Source organism: Lagenorhynchus albirostris, chromosome 16, assembly GCF_949774975.1.
Source record: "Lagenorhynchus albirostris chromosome 16, mLagAlb1.1, whole genome shotgun sequence".
Lineage (NCBI taxonomy): Eukaryota > Metazoa > Chordata > Mammalia > Artiodactyla > Delphinidae > Lagenorhynchus > Lagenorhynchus albirostris.
In genome coordinates, this window is record NC_083110.1 from 43,645,755 (window position 1) to 43,666,199 (window position 20,445).

Sequence of the window (20,445 nt, forward strand, 5' to 3'; positions counted from 1 at the left end):
GCCACCAGGGAAGCCCCGATTATCATAATTTTTTGTCCTACTCTTAATGCTATGTTTTATCTGAAATGGAAATATACTCTCTTTTGTTTGAAATAAACAAAATTCTCAATGGCTGATTAATGACTGAGAATACTAGTTATAAAATCATAAAGATGACATGATCTCGATTATTTGTGCAAGGCACTCCATTTCATACCTCAGTGAATATTCAACAGCCACCCTATTCAGCATGTCCTATTTTCCTCATTTTACAATGAGGAACTAAGCCCTAGAAAGTTATTTGCCCAAGCTCATATAGCTAATAAGTGGTAGATTCAAGCTCACATCCGTCACTTCTAAATATTGATCTCTGGTATGCTTCTACTGACATTTCAGCCAAACATTATTTGACCACTTGCTGGACATGATATTAGAATAAAAGATATGAATAGAAACACACTTTATGTGTAATAAAGACACTTAAATATTGTAATATCCAAAGGTAAATGCTATTACTAAAAATAATATAAAATATACTACTGGAAACATGTAGGCGGAAGCAGCACTCCCTAGGGGAGTCAGGCCAGCCTTCAGAAAAGCAGTAATTTAAGCTGAGGTTTTAGTGCCTTATTCAACATTACATATATTCAATGTGTGTGTGTGCAAACACGCATGCCATAGTATAGTCCAGGAGTGAGTATCATGTGGCCTAGCAGACAAGAGACATTTAAGAGAGAAGAAGCCATGTGTGCAAAGGCCTGGAATCATGAAAGAACATAGATTGTTCAGGAAAAAAAAAGTAGGTAATGTGATTGGTTTTGGAGAAATATAAATAGAATAAATGTAGGGCAAGAAATTGAAATGTTAAACTGGGATCAGATTGTGAATATTTCATGGACTTGTCTTAAAGTTCATCTTCTGGGAGGTGTGAGTTATCATTTTTAAGCTATTGCTGAATTTAAAAATGTGATAGGAGAGCCTGATTTTGGGCAATATCAGCTTCATGGATAGTCACTGAAGTGAGAAGGATTTCATAGTAGAACTCAGAGGGCTTGCTGATGGACTGAGAGTAGAAAGGCAAGGTGTGAGATAAGACAGTTGAAGTGTCTACTGAGATTTTTAGCTCAGTTCAATCCATAGGTACTGATGCCCTTACCAGGCAAAGAGAAGACAGAAGGAGGATCAAGTATGGTAGCCAGAAGAAGGACTAGGAGGGTGGGAGATGAGAAGAAACTAAAATTGGTTTGGATTGATCAAATGTAATGTAACTAAGAAAGAACCAGAAAGTCAGAGATAATGAATACGTCATTTAATTTCTTTTGAATATGGAAAGATTTAGGATTTGTAACTACAGAATTTCTGCAAAAGTACAAATTTCTTAAACATTTTAATATAAGTAAGTTTTTGGTAAAAATCCATAATATTTTATGATCCAAAATCAACTTTAAAAACTAGTTTCCTCTCTCAAAGAGAGGACTGAAATTGTGCCTGTATTTTCTTTTCATACTATGCCTGTTGAATAGAGTGCAATTTCTTTCTTTTCCACATGAATGAGAAGTTAGAAAAAATGATTTCAGAGTTCATTTCAAAGCATCATTGAAGAATATATGATCACATTATATTAGCAATGATGAAAAGAATAAATTATTTTTTGAGATAATATTTATTTTTGAATATATTTTATAAGGAAATGGAAATAAAACTAAAAAAATGTTTCAGTTATTACATAAATGCAGGACTTGATTATTTTGAACTCTCATGCCTTCTGTAATACAGAATGTTTCAATGTATAACTTTAAAAAAATTATAAAAGGAATATTTTGCTAATCTTCAGGTCAGTTTCTCTCTTTAATTTTTCAAATAGATACTACTGTGTGATATTTGCCACCACTCTTTAACTTAAGAGTAAACTGGCAAATTCTAACTAGGATAAAATAATAATAAAACCCCTGAAAATTCTGTAATTCTGTGTTGCATGATCTTACAAACCATTATTAAATTGTTGTTTCTACACCAAGTTGTGTTTTACTCATTAGAATATCTCTGAATTACATTAGACTTTTACTTAACTATAATTAAGTAAATGATTAATGGGCATATTGAAATTAGAGATTATTTTATTGGACTATGGTCCTTTTTTTGATGTTCTTATAAAAATTAAATACTAAGATTTCTTATTTAAAATGTTTCTTTCCTCTCTTTTTTTTTGTTTTCATTTTTACAGAAGTCTTAAATAGCCTTCTAACTAGATCAATCTACCTGACACTTTCCTTATTTATATTTTATTATATGTTGGACATATTGCCTTTAAGGGCTTTAAAATGAAGGTTTCTTTGTAGTTTCTAAAAATGCAAGAGCCATTTTGTCCCTTACAAACACAGCTTGACATACTGACATTAGTCGTGGTAATGTGAGATTTGAGAACTTTTACCCCGACATTCAAAAATATTTACACTCTATTTCAGGGAGAGTGAGCCTTCAGTGCTGTTAACTGTTAAAACGGGGTCTAATTGAGAAGCAAAAGTTAAAGTTAGCATTATTGGACTTTAATGGGCTTTGGAAGTTCTTTGGATATCACTAATTATTCCACTAATATTTCTGCATCCATAGTATTCATTTAGGCAACAGAGGGGAACAGTTATTTAGGCTGTGAGAAAATTAATGGGCTCACCTACTCCCCTGTATGATAGAAGCAGTTATTTGGTGAGTTTCTCTTAATGTTGGGCACCTGTGTACATTAAAATTTCCGGATGAGGTCTTAGAAATGCATAAGTGGTTTCCTGTGTCTTAACCTTCATTTAAAAATATAATTACAGCAAATATAATTATAATATTCATTTCTGACTTTCATTTTTTAAAAACAGCTCTAGACATAACTTTCCTGATTTTGCTCACTAAGAGAAACTCACAAAAGTCAGTGAGTCAGATCTTCCAGAGTCACCTCTTCTACATAATAATGGCTGTGTCAGGAACCCAGTATAAAGTTTTGATTATAAAGAAGCTGATGTTATAAATAAAGTGACATTCATTCTTTAGTAAATTTGATTCACTTAGAGTTTTCATGATAGATCAGTTTTAATTTTTAGACATTCGTTTAGCCAAACTTGTTAGATGTCCCCTTATTACTATCTAAAAAATGATGGACTAGATTTATAATTTTTTCCCCTTTCATAGAATATCTCTATGAATGTTTTCCCATTTTTAAGGAAACAATGCAGGTTATATACACAATAGTTTATTTATTTAAGAAAAAACCTCTTGGCTCTAACCTCTTGGCTCTTTTGCTCTATTCATGCTTGAGTTCACTAATGACATTTTAGGCAAAGCTTTTCCTTCCAAACTGGTACTTAGTCCCCCAGAATGCATCAGGCCTAACTTTTGCTCTGTCATTTAGTTCACTAATACTCTTGTGCCCTATGCCTAACCTTCTAACAACTTCATTTATGAGCTTTTTATTTCAATTATTTTTTTTTCATTTCTAGAAAATATATTTTACTTAAGTTCAACTATTCTCATTTTATTTGTATTTTAAAGATCACTGTTGTTTAGTGGAACATATTGTTCATTTACTTTATGCTCTCTGTCCACTAATTCAAATATCTAAAGCCTTTGTGGGTTCGACTTTCATTTTTTATCACAACAAACTCTTTATTCGTGGTATTTTGTTTCTTGTTCATTTTGAGAATTATGTGACTTTAAGTTTTCATCTTTCTTGCAACTTATTTGTTAGAATTCTTTGAGGCATATGTTGGAGGTAGCTGTTTTGAAAAAGTGCTTGCTTCTGTGAGGAGGCTAGGCCATTATCAAAGACCAGTTTCTCAAATTCTCAGTTGTGGGTTTTCTGTTCATTCAGGTAGAGCTCAGGACCACCGAATTTACAAATTGAGAATACTGTGGTTTATCCTTGAGTTGAGGGAATTGGTAGTGTGTGAATGAAGGCTACAAACTCCGATGAAGGCTTGTGTTGGTTATGGATTGAGTCTCAAGGAAGTTTTGGGGTTTTTTTGTTTTTGTTTTCTGTTGTTGTTTGGTTGTTTCTTTTTTCTGCACTGCATTCAACATCAAGGTTTAAACCAGGCAGTTTTCTTTTTAGTTTTGGGTGGTAGTGGCAGTGGTTGCTGGAAAGGAGAGATGACTTTCTCATTCACCCTTAAAGTGAGAATTTAGCATTCTTGAGAGTGGAGTCTTTAGACTAACTTCTATGCGTGGGCCTTCGGTCTTGCCTCCTATTCTCTGAGCCACTCAAGACCTCATAAATTAAATTTTAAGTTCACCTAGATCAGAAGAAACCCTCTAGGTGAAACTACCATCAGTACTAAGCTGTTTGTATTCTTGCTTTCTCTTGGTTGTTGACCTGCATATTTATTATTGTCTTTCTATCTCCTTGATATGTCTAGGAAAAATTCTGAAGATCATTTATCTAGCATTTAATGTTGTTTTCACTGGGATTTTAGTCCTGGTACTTATTCTGACATATTGAATGTAGTGGTTATAGTATAGGTTTTAGAATGAGACTTACCCAACTTTGCTATCAACTGTCTTTGTGATTATGAGCAACTTACTAATCTCTCTGTGCCTCCATCTCTTCACCTATAAAATAATAACAATAAAACTTACTCAAGCGCTTCCCTGGTGGCGCAGTGGTTGAGAGTCCGCCTGCCGATGCAGGGGACATGGGTTCGTGCCCCGGTCCGGGAGCATCCCACATGCCGCGGAGCGGCTGGGCCCGTGAGCCTGTGCTCCTCAACGGGAGAGGCCACAACAGTGAGAAGCCTGCGTACCGAAAAAAAAAAAAAAAAAAAACTTAAAAGAAGGGATGGCATGAGATTATGTATGAAAAGTATTTACATAGCACCTGGAAAATCATAATAGCTCAATAAAAGTTAGCTCGCCACAGCAGCTATAACATAACATTACACAAATAATGTAAATGGACTTTGTGGTTTAAAGAGCACTTGACAGGTTGTTAACCTGAGACTGACCCAGCCTCAGTCACTGACTTTAAGTGGACCCTCCGCAGTTCAAACCCAGTTGTGCAAGGGTCAACTGCATATAGGTTTTTGTTTTAAATCATGTGTGTATTGAAATTGAATAGACAAAGTTAAACTTAATAAGCCTTTAAATTGATCATAAGTAGAGTACCTACTGGAATTTTTATCACTCATGTTTTAACTTGTTAGTTTCAACTATACTTGGGAGAGAGAGGGTAGATTTGAAAGACTGCTAATGGTTCTGGCAACTATCCTCATGTGTGTTTTCTGAAATAAGATCTTTTCAGATTCCAAAGAGGATCAAACCTACTCAAAGATTAAAAATTTAAAGTGGAGTCATTACTAACAACATACATATGACAGTAAAGTTTTATATATTTGAAAAAAAAAACCACAAAAGAAGCAGACTCACAGATATAGAGGACAATCCAGTGGTTACCAGTGGAAAGAGGGAAGGGGAGAGGGGCAATATAGGAGTAGGAGAAAAAAAAAAAGTGGTTATAATGGGATTATATAAAATCATCTGTGTGAAAGTTTTGAAAATTGTAAAGCACTATAGAATTTAAGAAATCTTTCATTCAATTAAAAAAAAAAAGGTCCAGTAAACATGATTTTTTTAAACCCTGTATCTCATTTTTGACAATTTGCTACTAAGGTACTAGGGAAAATCATTTAAAAAAGATATTTCTGAGTTACCCAAACTTTTGTATTAAATGATTATTTGTTTCAGGAAAAGTATATTTAAAAACACCTTAATCTGTTAAGGTAAAATATGGCACTTTGTGGTTATAATAATTTAATAAATTAGGAATAGAGCAAAGTGAAATTACTTGTTTATTGAAATGGAAGTTAATCAGTAAGAACTGTGCAAAGAGGCTTAATATACCAAGCAATCATGATGATTTTTCTTTAACTGCCTTTTCTTTTCTAAATGTGATTATGTTGTGTTACAGGGTTTATTTTAAAATATTGAGGTTTACAATCTTACAACACAAAATTGAGTAGAAGAAGTCAGACAGGAAACAGACCATGTATTGTGATTCCATCAATATAAAGTTTAAAAATAAGCATAACTAATCAATGGTGTTAGAAATCAGGATAGTGGTTTCTCTGGCGAACTGGGTATGGCTGGAAGGACATGATGGACGTTCTGGGATGGTGGTAATGTTTGATTTCTTGATGCAGGTGCTGGTCCATTGGATGTGTATATTTTGCAAATTTTTATTGAGCTGTGTATTTATGATTTGTACATTTTTGTGCCAGTTTCTTATACCTCAATAAAGTTTGCATTAATGGTAAAATGTTTATTTCAGGGGAAATACCTATGTTAATCATAAGTGAAAGGATAATATTCAGCCTAATCTTTGACTGATTCAGCATGTCTTAAATTTGCACACAGTATATGAAAGAAATGTCTTTGATTACTTAATTCAAACTGATTTTAATTTTAGTTGGGAATGTGCTTTTTATTTCTTATTTTATACTTTGTTAAATGAATAAAAACCTGGATTCAAAGCTTAAAAATAAACACTTTGATAACTATTTTTCTTTCTTTTTTTTCTCTTTAGTGATAATGTGACCTATGTTGGAATCTAATTACTGTTCCTCTAATGCAAAAACTAAGCTCTGCCGTTATGTAAAACATACGGAGCATTTAAAGAGATGAGCTGGTAGCTCGAGCTTGTCCTATTCTAAAGCTGAGAATTTTAACTTACGAATTTCAAGAAATATTTTATCCTGAAGCAAAATATCTGGATTTTTTTTACTTTAAGTTACCTTGTCTAACAGATAAATTTATCCTGAAATGTTTTAAATGGTTAAGCACATATATAGGATTTAAAGCTAGAGATTCAAACTTATGCTGAATCTCAACACACATTTGCTATTATTTACTATTATTGTCATTATTTGTAGCCCAACTTTACCACTTAGTTTATAGTCTTTGGCTATTTACATTTAATAAAAAATTCACATTTCACTGCCTTGGTCATATTAGCCTCATTTCAAGTGTTCAGTGGTCATATGTGGCTAGTGACCACTGCACTGGACAGAGGACATGTAGAGTATTTCCATCATTGCAGAAAATTCTATTGGACGGCACTAATTTATGTAACTAGAATAATATATTCCTCAGAGAATTTTAGTTTTGTTGAACAAAATTATTTTTGTAGAATTATTAGCATTGTAATGGTAAATCATAAATGCTTGATATCTGATATTTAACAATAATATTTAATAAAATAAGAATAACCAGATAATAAAAATAGTAATTATAATAATTAAAATATAAATGTTACCCATCTAGTATCATGAATAAAGTTACATAGCCTTGTATAAATTCACTAAAACTATCTCATCCACCATTCCACTTTCATATATTTCACTGTGACATAATTCTCAAATTGGCATTCTGAAAAATTTCCCTGAAGTAGAAACCATAGAGCCAGGCTAATATTATTATGCTCACAGCTTTATTTTTAAAAAAGTATTCTAAGCAACTATTTCTTTTAAAATTCTAAATGTGAAGAAACCTCAACATGTAGAACATAAGTACCTACAACCAGGAAAAAAAATTGGTTAATCAGGATACAAGCTAATGAAAAAGGAAGCTGGATTGGTATTCTAACCCTCTCTAATTTTGATATGGCACTAACTAATTAGGATCTCTTCATATATATATCTAGATTTAGGGCTTCCCCGGTGGCACGGTGGTTGAGAGTCCACCTGCCGATGCAGGGGACACAGGTTCGTGCCCTGGTCCGGGAAGATCCCACATGCCGCGGAGCGGCTGGGCCCGTGAGCCATGGCTGCTGAGGCTGCACGTCCAGAGCCTGTGCTCCACAACGGGAGAGGCCACAACAGTGAGACGCCTGCGTACCACAAAAAAAAAAAAAATAGATTTATTGTTTAAAAGATCTGAACACTGTCCTGTTGTCATTTGAGATATTTTAATACATTATTTTTTTCCCTTTAGGAAGTAGGTTAGATCAAAAGCACAATCACATGCTATGCCTATTACACAAGACAATGTTTAGGTAAACAGTTTCATCCTTACACCATTTTGGATCTCAGCCCAGAGTTGAACCCATGAAACATGCCAATCAAAACACTTGGTTCATCAGCTGGACTGAGTTAGTGTCTCTGTCCCTTGTATTCACAGTTTAATAGTCATTATCCTTCTCATAATAGCCATTCAACCCTGTGTACACAAAGTCTATAAATCTATATAACAGCATCTAGAAAAATATAACCTTAGGAGGGCTTTATTGTGTTATTATTACACAAGAAATACAAACTGTCTTACAAACATAAATAAGCCCTTTAACAAAGGTTATTTTTTCCTGCTTATTTATAACCTGTGTTTTTTCCCTCCTAGGCTACTGATAAAGATACCGGCAATTATAGTGCCATGGCATACAGACTCATAATACCACCAATTAAAGAGGGAAAAGAAGGATTCGTGGTGGAAACATACACAGGGCTGATCAAAACGGCTATGCTCTTCCATAATATGAGGAGGTCTTACTTCAAGTTTCAAGTCATTGCAACTGACGACTATGGGAAGGGCCTAAGTGGCAAAGCAGATGTTCTTGTGAGTAGATAAAACTTCAGATAGGTGGGCACATGCAAGTACTAACCAGGGGTCAGTGTTTTAATTCCTAGAACTTTTAAATGTTTGAAATAGGTCTTCCAAAACATGAATGTGATTAATTTTCATCCAGGTTGTTAATATGTATAGTTTAGAATATTAAAAAATACTTGATGGGTTGTTTTTTTTTTCTGACATTTTGGAAATGTACCATATCGTTTTTAAACATGACTGTGACAGCAATGTCTTAAGCACTGGTTTTCTGTTTGGTCTACAGATCTCAATTTTAATATAAAGTTGGCTGGAGCTACTTAAAATTTTAAAATGCTTCACAGAGTTGTGCTGTAGAAATTAAAATGTATGAAATTTTTATTACTGTTTACTTTTAGGCCTTTTGTAATTAAGAAAACAAAAGGAAATGTATTAGAGCAAATTCATGATCCAGCAGAGGTGACTTCCTTGTTTTACCAAAATCCCCACTGATGACATTGGTGATCCTTGACAGAGTTATATTTGGCTTCAGTCAATAATATCACTTTTCTACTCTGACTTTTTCTTAGGCTGTACACAAGGTCGGTGGTGGGTCATTACCAAGGGCAGTCTGATATTGGCATTTATTCAAAATACTCAACACCAAAGCATTTATCCTATGGAATTGCTACCAACTTTGGAAGTGTGGATTATTTAGACTTTTTTCTGATGAAATTAGTAAAAGTTATAATTATCATTACTATTGGAAATACTTGTCACATAAAGACAAAATCAAGTATAATTTTTCTTTTGCTGTTTATACCTTACTAAATCTTCAGTCTTCACTGTTCTCCTAATCTAGTTATCAGGACAATATTAACCATCAAATAAATGCAGACTCAATCAAATTTTTCTTAGGTAATGGTGAAGACCAATCACCATAATTGTGGTGGAAATGAAGACCAGAACACTCTTTACATTTATAACAGTAAAGCTGCAATAGAATAAACAAAGGCCAGTCTAAGCCAAAACGCTTTTGACATAGAAGATATTAAGGTTGGCATAGATTTTCTGATTAAAATAAGATCTGTAAACCTTATATAAAATAATGTTGTCATTTCTCTTCCTGTTATTTAAGATACGCACATTGTGGTCTTTAAGGCAACATAAAAAGGATACTACACTGTATAATTAAAATATTATATAATTAAAATATTACAATAACATGAACAAAACATAACTATAGGTTATATATGTAATATGTACATAAGCATTGTGAAGTTTATAGATTTCTCATTTGGACTCTAAACTATTGTGAGGAAATTTAAAAGTATATCTTTAAAATTATCCAAAATATATTTAGAAAGATAAAATTTAAGGTAAACATAATGTGATATATTTATTAACCACAATATGTATATGAGGAACCCTTCCTAGCAAAATGATATTTATTATAAAATCAGAAATCCTTTCAATCAAGAGAAGGGAGACGTAGAGAAATAAGATTTAAGCAGAGGGAACAACACATACCAGAACCAAGAAGGAAGGGAAATCATGACAGTTCTGAAAGACTGATAGATATTTACTCAGCTTGGGAGAGTGAGGGAGAGAAAGTGAATGAGAGACAGGGCTGGAGATGGAAGTAGGTGGTCCATATATCAATAAAAGATGTAGCCCATATTAAAAATATTAGAACTTTTTCTTAAAATAATGGGAAATCGTTGAAAAATTTTTAGTAAAGGTGAGTGAAGATATGATTTTTAATTTAGATAAAACTTTCTTACTTAATGCAAATCTGGTTTTCCCCTGAGGCTGCTACTTCTACTGCTGCCTTCTCAAGCAGTAGCTTTTGTTTGTATTCTTTTCTGTTTTTGTTTGTCACAGACTTCGTACTATCCACTGCTGGAGTAGGATCCTCAATGTACAGCATCACTGCTTATAGACCCTCCTTCCTAGGAATCAGCCTTGATTTTCATCATCTGACTGTCACTCGCTGCCTCACTTTATTGCTGGGATCTCCCAAGCCTTGGGTCAATCCCCAACATATCTCAATGAGTTCCCCTCCTGAGTTACTGTTACTTTCTCCAACAATCCTCCAGTCCTAAGTTTGAGCAATTTCATTATATGCAGAGATGATTCTTCCAATATCCTGAACTCACAATCTCTTGAATGCCCTTCCTCCAATGGCTTTACTCTCCATCCTACTGCAACCACTTAAAACATGAGTTATTTTTGCCATTACCACTTACGGCACCCCCTCTGTAACCTCCATTTCAAACCTCCCATTCTTTGACCATAATACTAGGTGTGTTCAGCTAACTGCAGCACTCTTCTACCTCCACCAAGACCTTCAGTCTATTTCCTGTTTAGCCTACTATGTTTTCATTTTCCCTCTACCCCTCATGTTTTTCTCTTTCCTGCTTGCCAGATTTATAGTACATTATTAATTATTACAAGCACTCAATCACATAAAAATGCAACTTCCTTGCCCTCTTTCCCTACATCACACTCACTTGGAAAAAACATAACTCTTGTTAATTCCAGCTTTCTCCTTTCTCCAGACCTATATCCATGCTGGATGCCTGCAAAAACAAGTACAATTATATAGTTAGTCTTACTTTAAATTGATGATGAAAGCCCCCAAGTGAGCTCTTACATTGTCCAGTAACCATATTGTATTTCCTGGTCCATTCATGTTCCTTCTCTCCTAGAAGAGCTTCTCTCTCACAATCCTCCAATGCTTCCTCATCCTCACAATTGCCTAATTAACTGGCATCCTATTTCACTGAAAGATAAAGCATTTAGAAAGATAATTCTACAACTCCTGCCACTAAATCCGCCTACTTACCAGTATTTTCACCAACATTCTATGCCTTATTTCCTGTTTGTTTAGATGAATTCTCTATGCTTTTTTTTTTTTTTTTTTTTTGGCTGCATTGGGTCTTCATTGCTGCGTGTGGGCTTTCTCTAGTTGTGGCGAGCGGGGGCTACTCTTCACTGCGGTGCGCAGGATTCTCATTGTGATGGCTTCTTTTGTTGCAGAGCATGGGCTCTAGGCACGTGGGTTTCAGTAGTTGTGGCACGCAGGCTCAATAGTGGTGTCTCGCAAGCTCTAGAGCGCAGGCTCAGTAGCTGTGGCGCACAGGCTTAGTTGGTCCGCGGCATGTGGGATCTTCCAGGACCAGGGCTCGAACCCTTGTCCCCTGCACTGGCAGGCGGATTCTTAACCACTGCGCCACCAGGAAAGCCCAATTCTCTATGCTTTTATCTGGAGCCATTACTTCCACATGTGCAACAGATCCAATTCTGCTCACCAGCGCTAGGACACTGTTTCAGCAATTCTCCTACTTCTTTTATACATTATCAGTAACAATAGCCCCTCTTTATTTGATTATTCCCGTAACTGTGCTATTTTTCCTAGCTTCAAAAATTATAAAAAAAAAAACCCTCTTGACTTACATCTCGTTCCAGCTACCACTCCATTTCTATGTTCCTCTTTCCAGAAAAATTCATTGTTAGTGCCAACTCTAATTTCTCACCATCTAATCTCTTAAACCCTCTTGAACCAAAATTCCTCTCCCAACACTCACCCAGAATTGGCTTATGTCAGCATCATCAATGGCTTTCACTTATTAAATGCACTGGTAATTTCAGTCTTCATCTTATTTGAACCATCAGCAACACTTGATTGATTATTACCTTTCCTAGGCTTTCAGGCCACCATGCTCTTATTTTTCTCTTCCCTCACTGTTCATTCCTTCTCAGCCTCTTTTGCTGGTTCATTTTCTGCTCCTGACCTTTTAGTCAATGTTCCGTAGAGCTTGGACGTTAATTCTCTTTTCTATCTGCACTCACTGACTCAGTAAACTCATTCAGTCCAACAACTTTAAAATATCGTCTATAGGGCTTCCCTGGTAGCACAGTGGTTGAGAATCTGCCTGCCAATGCAGGGGACACGGGTTCGTGCCCCGGTCCGGGAAGATCCCACATGCCGCGGAGTGGCTGGGCCCATGAGCTATGGCCGCTGAGCCTGTGCGTCCGGAGCCTGTGCTCCGCAATGGGAGAGGCCACAACAGTGAGAGGCCCGCACACTGCAAAAAAAAAAATATATATATATAGTCTATATATTAGAAAATGTCAAATTTATATCTTCACCCCAAAGCTCATTCCTGAACAGCAAATTCAAATGTCCAAGTGTACATGCAGTGTTACATTGAATATCTACTAAAGATCTATTTATGTTTCCTAAGCTGAACTCCTCTCCCTCATCACATCTCTCCCACCTATAATCTTCCCAGTTTCGCTTGATGACCAAATGAACTTTGAATTCTTTAGGCTAAAAATTTCTTAATTCCTTTTTCTACTCAACCACACATTTAATTCCTCAGTAAATAATGTTGTGTATATATATGTACTATAAGATACATATGCTACATATGTGTGTTATCGGCACATTTTCCAAAAGTTCCGTTACAATTTGGTTGAACAATCATCATAACTCACCTGTGTCATTGTGCAAACTCACTAACTTGCTCTCATGCTTCCACGCTTGCCCTGCTAAAGTCTGGTTTTAATATAGCAAGTAAAGTGATATCTTAAAATGTAATTCAGGTCCTGTTATTTCTCTGCTCAGAACTTTCTAATATCACCCCAGTTCTTTCAGAGAAATTACTTAGATCATTATAGAAGACTATGAGACCCTTGGTAATCTGGCCTCCAATGATCCGTTTTCTACTCTTCTCCCTCTAACTCCTTCAAACCCAATAATATTGGCCAATTTGCTTTTCCTCAAATAGCCAGAAATGCTCTCACTTTAGAGATTTTGCAATGGCTCTACCTAGAATGCTTTTCCCCCAAACGTGTTCAGGACTAGCTCTCTTATCTCTTCTAAATATTTGCAAGAATGCATTTCACAGTGAAGCCTACTCTCACCATCCTAGTTAATATTGCAACATACTGTGTCATTTTACATCGCTTTATTGCTTTCTTTTTTCAAAAGACTTATCATATTCATGGATTTTCCTCAGAAAAACTCCATGAGGACATGTTATTTATTTATTTATTTATTTATTTATTTATTTAACTCCCTGATGTTATCTCAAGCACCTAGAATAGTTCCTTTTAGTGAGTACTAAATGCTTATGAGTTCAGTGAGTGAATGGCCCCTCTCTTACAATACAGGTTAGCAGTTCTCAAAGTGTGGTCCATGAAAACCTGAGGGTCCCCCAAATCATTTCAGGGCCCATGAGATCAAAACTCTTTTAATAAGGATACTAGGACATGATTTGCCTTTTTACCATGTTGCATTTGCTCTGCTGCTGCCATTGTATGCTTCATAGCCATATATAAACAGAAAAAAAGAAAGCCTGTTTCAACTAAGAATGCCCTTACTAACGCAGTAAAACATTAATTTTAACCAATGTCTACTCTTGACTAAATACTTTTTCAATATTTTCTGTAATGAAATAGGAAGTAGGTATAAAGCACTTCTGGTGTGTATGGAAGTATCATGGTTGTCTGAGAGAAAAGCTCTATGCAAGTTGAATTAGCTGCTTTTTTCAAGGAATAGCTTTTTATTTGAAAAAATAACTTAGAGATAAAATACGGTTATTCAGACTTGAATATTTGATAGGCATTTACACAAAAATGAATAAGGTGAGACTGTCAATTCAAGGAAAACAACTGACAGTATTTATTGTTAATGATGACATTCAAGCCTTCAAGCACAAATTAGAATATTGGGAAGCATGTATTCACTACTGTGAACTTGACAGCTTCCCCATTACTCAAAGACTTTTCTGATGAGATCAGTGGTCATATTAAAGAATTTGATTTTTTTTCTTGATATTGTGTAATGAAATGTGTCAACATTTGAAAAATCTGCAATATTCAGTGAACCAGTATTTTCCAAATGACCAATGCAAGATGTTAAAAAAAATTCAAAGATAAAAAATCCATTCAAAGTGCAAGACAGATAAATGTATTTTAATGTAACTGAACATGGTTTTAGATTTCACATTGAAACTCACCTTGAAGAAGCTTCCACTTGAGTTTTGGTGGAGTATTGAAGAAAATATACACAATTATCTTTAAAAAGTTCTTAAGATACCTCTTCTTTTCAAGAAAAGTGAGGTGGCACCAGAGACAGGAGAGATATTGTCCAGTCCAAGCAGTAAATTGTGTGGGTCTCTATTCACTGTATAATATGTTAGCTCTGTGGCTTCCGAGCACTTGAAATGTGGCTAGGTTGCATTTAGATGTACTGTGTAAAATACACACTGGACTTCAAAGACTTAACATGAAAAAAAAAAAAAGTAAAAAGTCTCCTTAATAAGTTGTTTTAGATTGATTACATGTTGGAATGATAATATATTGAGTTAAATGTATTATTGAATTAATTTCACTAGTTTTTATCTTTCTATTGTGATTACCAGAAAATTGAAAATTATGTATCTGACATGTTTTTGTGTCTCACATTATATTTCTATTGGACTGCCTATCTAAACTACATGAGAATGAATAGAAAAAAGGGGAGTTATAAGAGGTTTATGAGAAAGAATTAAAAGGATTTAGAAGTAATTATGTAAATTGATAACCTGTTTTTGGAATTATGTGCTACACAAATGTTACTTTTCTTTTTTCCTTTTGACAATACCTAGTAATTTTAATCCATTACAAAGATCAATCCCAAAAATGATAAAAATAATTTTTTGGAAAAACTTTCATTAGTAATTAAGGCATAAAGAATTAAGTGAAGCAACTTTAAAGTAGAATTTTTTAAGTGTTTAGTATAATAAACTGATGTGTATTTCTGAAAGTATTTGCATAAAGGCTATACTAGAAAAGTAACATAAATAAAGTCTAGTAATCTTAAACATATAAATATCTTTGCTATAGATGGTATAAGAAACCAATGATTCAGGGACATATAATATTTTTGAAAGATCAAAACTTAAGCTATAATAGCTTATTGTCTTCATTTTCATAATTAAACTATGTACCTTCTACATGAATAATATGTCAATACTTTAAGGAGATTTTAAATTTTAAATTAACTATTTATAGGTAAATCTAAGAAAACTACTTTTGTAGTTAAATGCAGTCTGAGTTTTGTATCTTATCAGAATTAGAAATACATTATTGTTTTAAGAGTACAAAAGCATGTTTTCAAAATAATTAAGTTCAGAAAATATTTTTGATAAATTGTAAGCTTAATATGTATATATTCCAGAGGACCTTAAATCTTAATTCATTTTGTTTAACAAATTAAAAATTCCTTTTGAAGTAATTTATCCTTCTGAATAAAGAGAAAGTACTGACAGTCCTTTAAAGGCAAATGATAGAGTTACTTATATCTGCAAGGCCAAATTTTGCTTCCAAATAGAGTCCCTAGCACTTGAATTGATTGCATTCCAACAGTTTACTTGTAAATCAACTTCCAAAACTCAGAACTTATGTACACAAGGGGAAATTTTACCATTTCCCTGCACCAAATATAACTTTCTAGTTTTTCGTTGTTCTACAATTAGTGAAGATCTAACAGCTGTGTGTAATAAATCCCTGGGTGTTTGTCTTGGTAGGCTGATTGTGTAACAGAAAACTCTAAAATTTCAGTGGTTTAAACTAACAAGTTTTATTTTTCTTTCACATGACACAACAATGAGAGCATATATGGTTGGGTAGTGTTCTTGACAGCTCTCTTGCAAATGTTTCTGTGCCCTTCTCTATGGCCTCTTTATTCAGATAGAGATTGGGAAAGAAAGGGGAAGTTCACTCATGAGGCAGATTTAAGAATATTTATTTCTTCCTTTCCACTAACTTTCCATTGGTCAAAACTCCACCATACGGTTCCACTAAACTCCAGAGGAAGTTGAGAAATCTACTCTTGTTGAGAAAACAGTCCATGATTACTATTTGTTCCAGGCTGTTTGCTTTTGAGCAGATTTTTTTTTTTACCTTTCCTGGTCCAATGTTGAAAGGAAGGGAAAAAAAGATAAGGAAGGAAGGAAGAAAAGAAAGAAGAAAGAGAGCAAAGGAAGGAAGAAAGGAAACACATTTGCACAAATCTCATATATATTTTTCTAGAGATTTTTACCATGTATTTTTACTACTAAAAACTAAAACAAAAAACAGAAAACAAAACAAAAAAATAACAAAAAACCTTATATGTAATTTCTGTCTGTTTTTTTATTCAGGACCGATACAAAAAGATAAAAAGACAAAATTACAGAAAATCTGTGATAATCCCTAATTCTAATGAACTTAGATTTTTTTTTATGTGTGTGGAGACACAATCAAGATTCATGTACATGTTTAAGGGAAATTTAAACATTTGATCCCAGATGCCTGTAATGAGTTAGGGATACAGGATTGGAACTGCCAATGTTAGCGATTTGCTCACAGGTGGTAATAAGATAGACACCTGGCTAGTGGGCAGACATGAATTATTAGGCCCACAAAATGGTTTGAAAGATTTCAAATTAGTTGTAAATATTTCACATAGTATTTCTTTTCCTAAAAAATGGAAAACCCCAGGAAATCTGCACCTGTTTTCCCACATGGCAACATTCATTAGAGATGAGTAGTAGCTGACCTCTTCAGAGGAGTTGTATGCTCTCTGATTTGAGAGACTTCCAGTTCTCCCTATTATTTCATACTTTTGGCTACTTCACTCATTTAGGTTACCTGCCTGGTCCCTGAAAACATTTGAGTTTGTGACTCCTGATAGGGCATCTATGGGCAACTATATTTGCAGCCTATATCAAAAATATATATAAACATGAAGTTATTCCCTAGTATAAATTATATTCAGATATATGGTGCTAAATATACCTAATCCAGAGTATCCAATTCATGGTCCTGGTGTATATGCATTTACACAATTTTAATTGTGTAATGTATGTGCAGCACAGTGTATGATTTGACTTTACAGTTTTTACATCTGTATTGGGTAATAGTAAAGATCACATATTCTGGAGATTATGCTTATTTGGGCCCAGGTTATTAATGGCTCTTTGTTTTATTAGTTTTCATATTAAAAAATTGGAATGATAGTCATAACTACCTGATACGGTGATTTATAGAATTACATGAGTGCTAATTCCTGTAGAGCATTGAGAAAAACAGTAAATGATACATTGTAAGCAGAGAATAAATGCTATGGTTTTTATTCCATTTTTCTAAATAAGAACATAGAATGGACTCTAAATGTTACATGAAAGAATGGATTCATAAACAGCTGTTAAATTAGTTCATCTTGGCCCTCTCTGTAAGTTTGTATGTATATATCTCTTTATCTACACAAACATAAAGTTGGCTAAAGCAGACATGAATTCTGTATGTGGTGATTTCATGGAATGAATTATTCTAACTATCCATATCCCAGATTCTTAGTCACAATGAATAAATGATCTCTTAGGATTTATAAAATCTAAAAGCTGGGTTTTCCATTTTTCTGAGTGTTCTTAAATAACCCAATTAAAGAAACATACAAAACCACCTTCGTTTATGCTTTTGTAAAAGCCAAGAAAACAAACGCAAAACCAACAACAGTCGAAGTCACCTAGGGTTCTATAACTTCTAAGTAAACAATTAGTCTGTCATTCTCAACCTGCTTCAACATACCTAGTAGAGATTGTGTAGCTAGAAATATCATTTATTCCTAAATTTATAAATGGGAAACCACTATGCATAGTAGGGAAGGAAAGATGTTAATTTTTGATTATAGAAATGCTAATGAGTAAAAGCCAAATGAATTCTGTTTTTTCTTCTTTCAGGTCTCTGTGGTCAATCAGCTGGATATGCAAGTCATTGTTTCGAATGTACCCCCTACTCTAGTGGAAAGAAGGATAGAAGAGCTTACAGAGTAATGGTTTTTCTTTACTTATATGTTTATTTTCATATGGCTATAGTTTTTATTGAATTAAGTCATTTTAATAATTATAGTGTTCAGACTAAACATATATTTTATAATACCTTCTTAAAAACAATTTAGCTCACTCTTTTCTTGAAATAGGTAGCTTCATTTGGAATATGTGAAGATTCTAAGAGTACGTTCAAATAGGAATGAAAATTAGATGTGAGAAGATCTTATTATTCAGAATGCTTTGACTGATGGGTCAACATAAACTCAAAATGCTGCATATAACAAATAAATCATAACTTAATTATTTGAGTATATGTCTTGATTTTGTGGCCCCGGATTCTTGAAAAAGCTCATTATCTCAGTAATCCAGCTAGTCTGGGGAATGCTATTTCTCAAAGTGATGTATCTAGATGGCTAAAGCTTATTCTTTTAAAAACTAAGATTGCTAATTTTAAACAACATACATTTAAATTATTCTAAAATATATGTCATTCCCCTCTGCCTTTTGAACAGTGTGTACACTGTACATGGCTGAAATATGTTATTGTTGACAAATTGTGATTATGAATTCACAGTTGTCTAATATTCTAAATGTTATCAAGGATTATTAAAATGTCTTTACTATTTCACTCTTAACTACCCTAACCTAGCCTTCCGTCATTTAATAATTTTATAGTTGTATTTGTTAGTTATCCCTTGTCTTCTGTTGAGTTCATGTTGACAGATGTCAATTACTGTCAATTTGTCTCTTTTGAGCAAAATATCTTACACTTCCAAGTTGCCAGAAGCAGCTTCAGATAGTCATACAGCTAACCTTTTAGTAATTATGTGTGAAATAAAATACAATAGGCACTGATTAAGGCATGAGAGACTCTCCTGTAATAAAAGCATATGTGCTTTGCAACCATTACTTGTTAGTTTCACAAAATTTAACCTATGGGTGTTACATAAGATGTCCTATGAAAGAGGTGATTATCAACATTTAAGTGTAGAATAGCAATCACACAGTGTCTTGTTTACTTCTGCAAAAGTGGTTTACACATGCTTAACCTTTATTAAAATAATAGCTGATTACACCTGAAAAAAGTTAGAATTATGCCTGTCTCTTAGCTGCTTTAATGTCATCTATTGAGGCAGGCTTTTCTGATTACCCTATCCAAAATAGATGACACTCTTCTCAACCTCTAAGCCTTTGTTCTGCTTTTGTTCAAAGCATTATTTAATGTTTATATTTATATCAATTTAACATAAGCTTCATAAGGATAGGAAATCTACTTTTCACTACCATAATCCCAGTTATATAGTAAGCATTTGATGCATTTTACTGAATGAAAATGTTATACAAGCAAAATCATGATGCCCTTTTCTTCATATTGAGACAAAATTTATAAAAACTGGAAAAAATGGCAATGTAAAAGTATAATTTCATAGCAATTATATGATTTATTCCTCTTACATGGATATGAAGATATGAAAGAGAAAAATCAGGCATCTTTCAAGTCTTGAGAGAAATGTATCACTGTGAAAGGAGCTTTGACTTCATATAATACTGGTTGTGAAACATGAGCTTCGGCAAATAATTTAATCTTCCCCAGACTCATTTTCACCACTTGTTGACCAGATAAAACTCCTGTCATAGAACTGTTGTGAGAACTAAATAATATAAGCCATCTAGGACAATGGAAATTGTGAACATTCAATGAATAATAGATATCCTATACAAAGTCAGTAGGGTAAGGCAGAGAGATGCCAGAGTTTTTGCATGTTCTATTAAAAGAGCATAGTTTAGTAATGGAGCTCAGATTATGGATTCAAATAAACAAGTTTGAATCCTATTATAGCTGTGTGACCTCTGAGAAAGATATTTAACACTTAGGACCACATTTTCTCATCTTGAAAACTGGAATAAGGATGTCAATCTTGTGTTGCTTTTGACAGAGTTAAACATAAATTTGCTAGTGCAGTAAGCACAGCAGGCACATGCCAGATTCCCTTTTATAGTTTCTTTTTTTTTTTACAATCTGTGTTAATTTAGAGATTCTTAAGCACAA

General features: G+C 33.9%; 1 protein-coding gene across 1 annotated transcript in view; it reads left to right on the plus strand.

The window, feature by feature from the left end:
* Positions 1-20,445, plus strand: part of PCDH15 (protocadherin related 15) — an 817,584-nt gene that overhangs the window by 751,183 nt on the left and 45,956 nt on the right. Inside the window, exons 29-30 of the mRNA XM_060127128.1 lie at positions 8,347-8,562; positions 18,306-18,394. Of these exons, the coding sequence (XP_059983111.1) occupies positions 8,347-8,562; positions 18,306-18,394 (305 nt within the window). The remainder of the gene's footprint in view (positions 1-8,346; positions 8,563-18,305; positions 18,395-20,445) is intronic.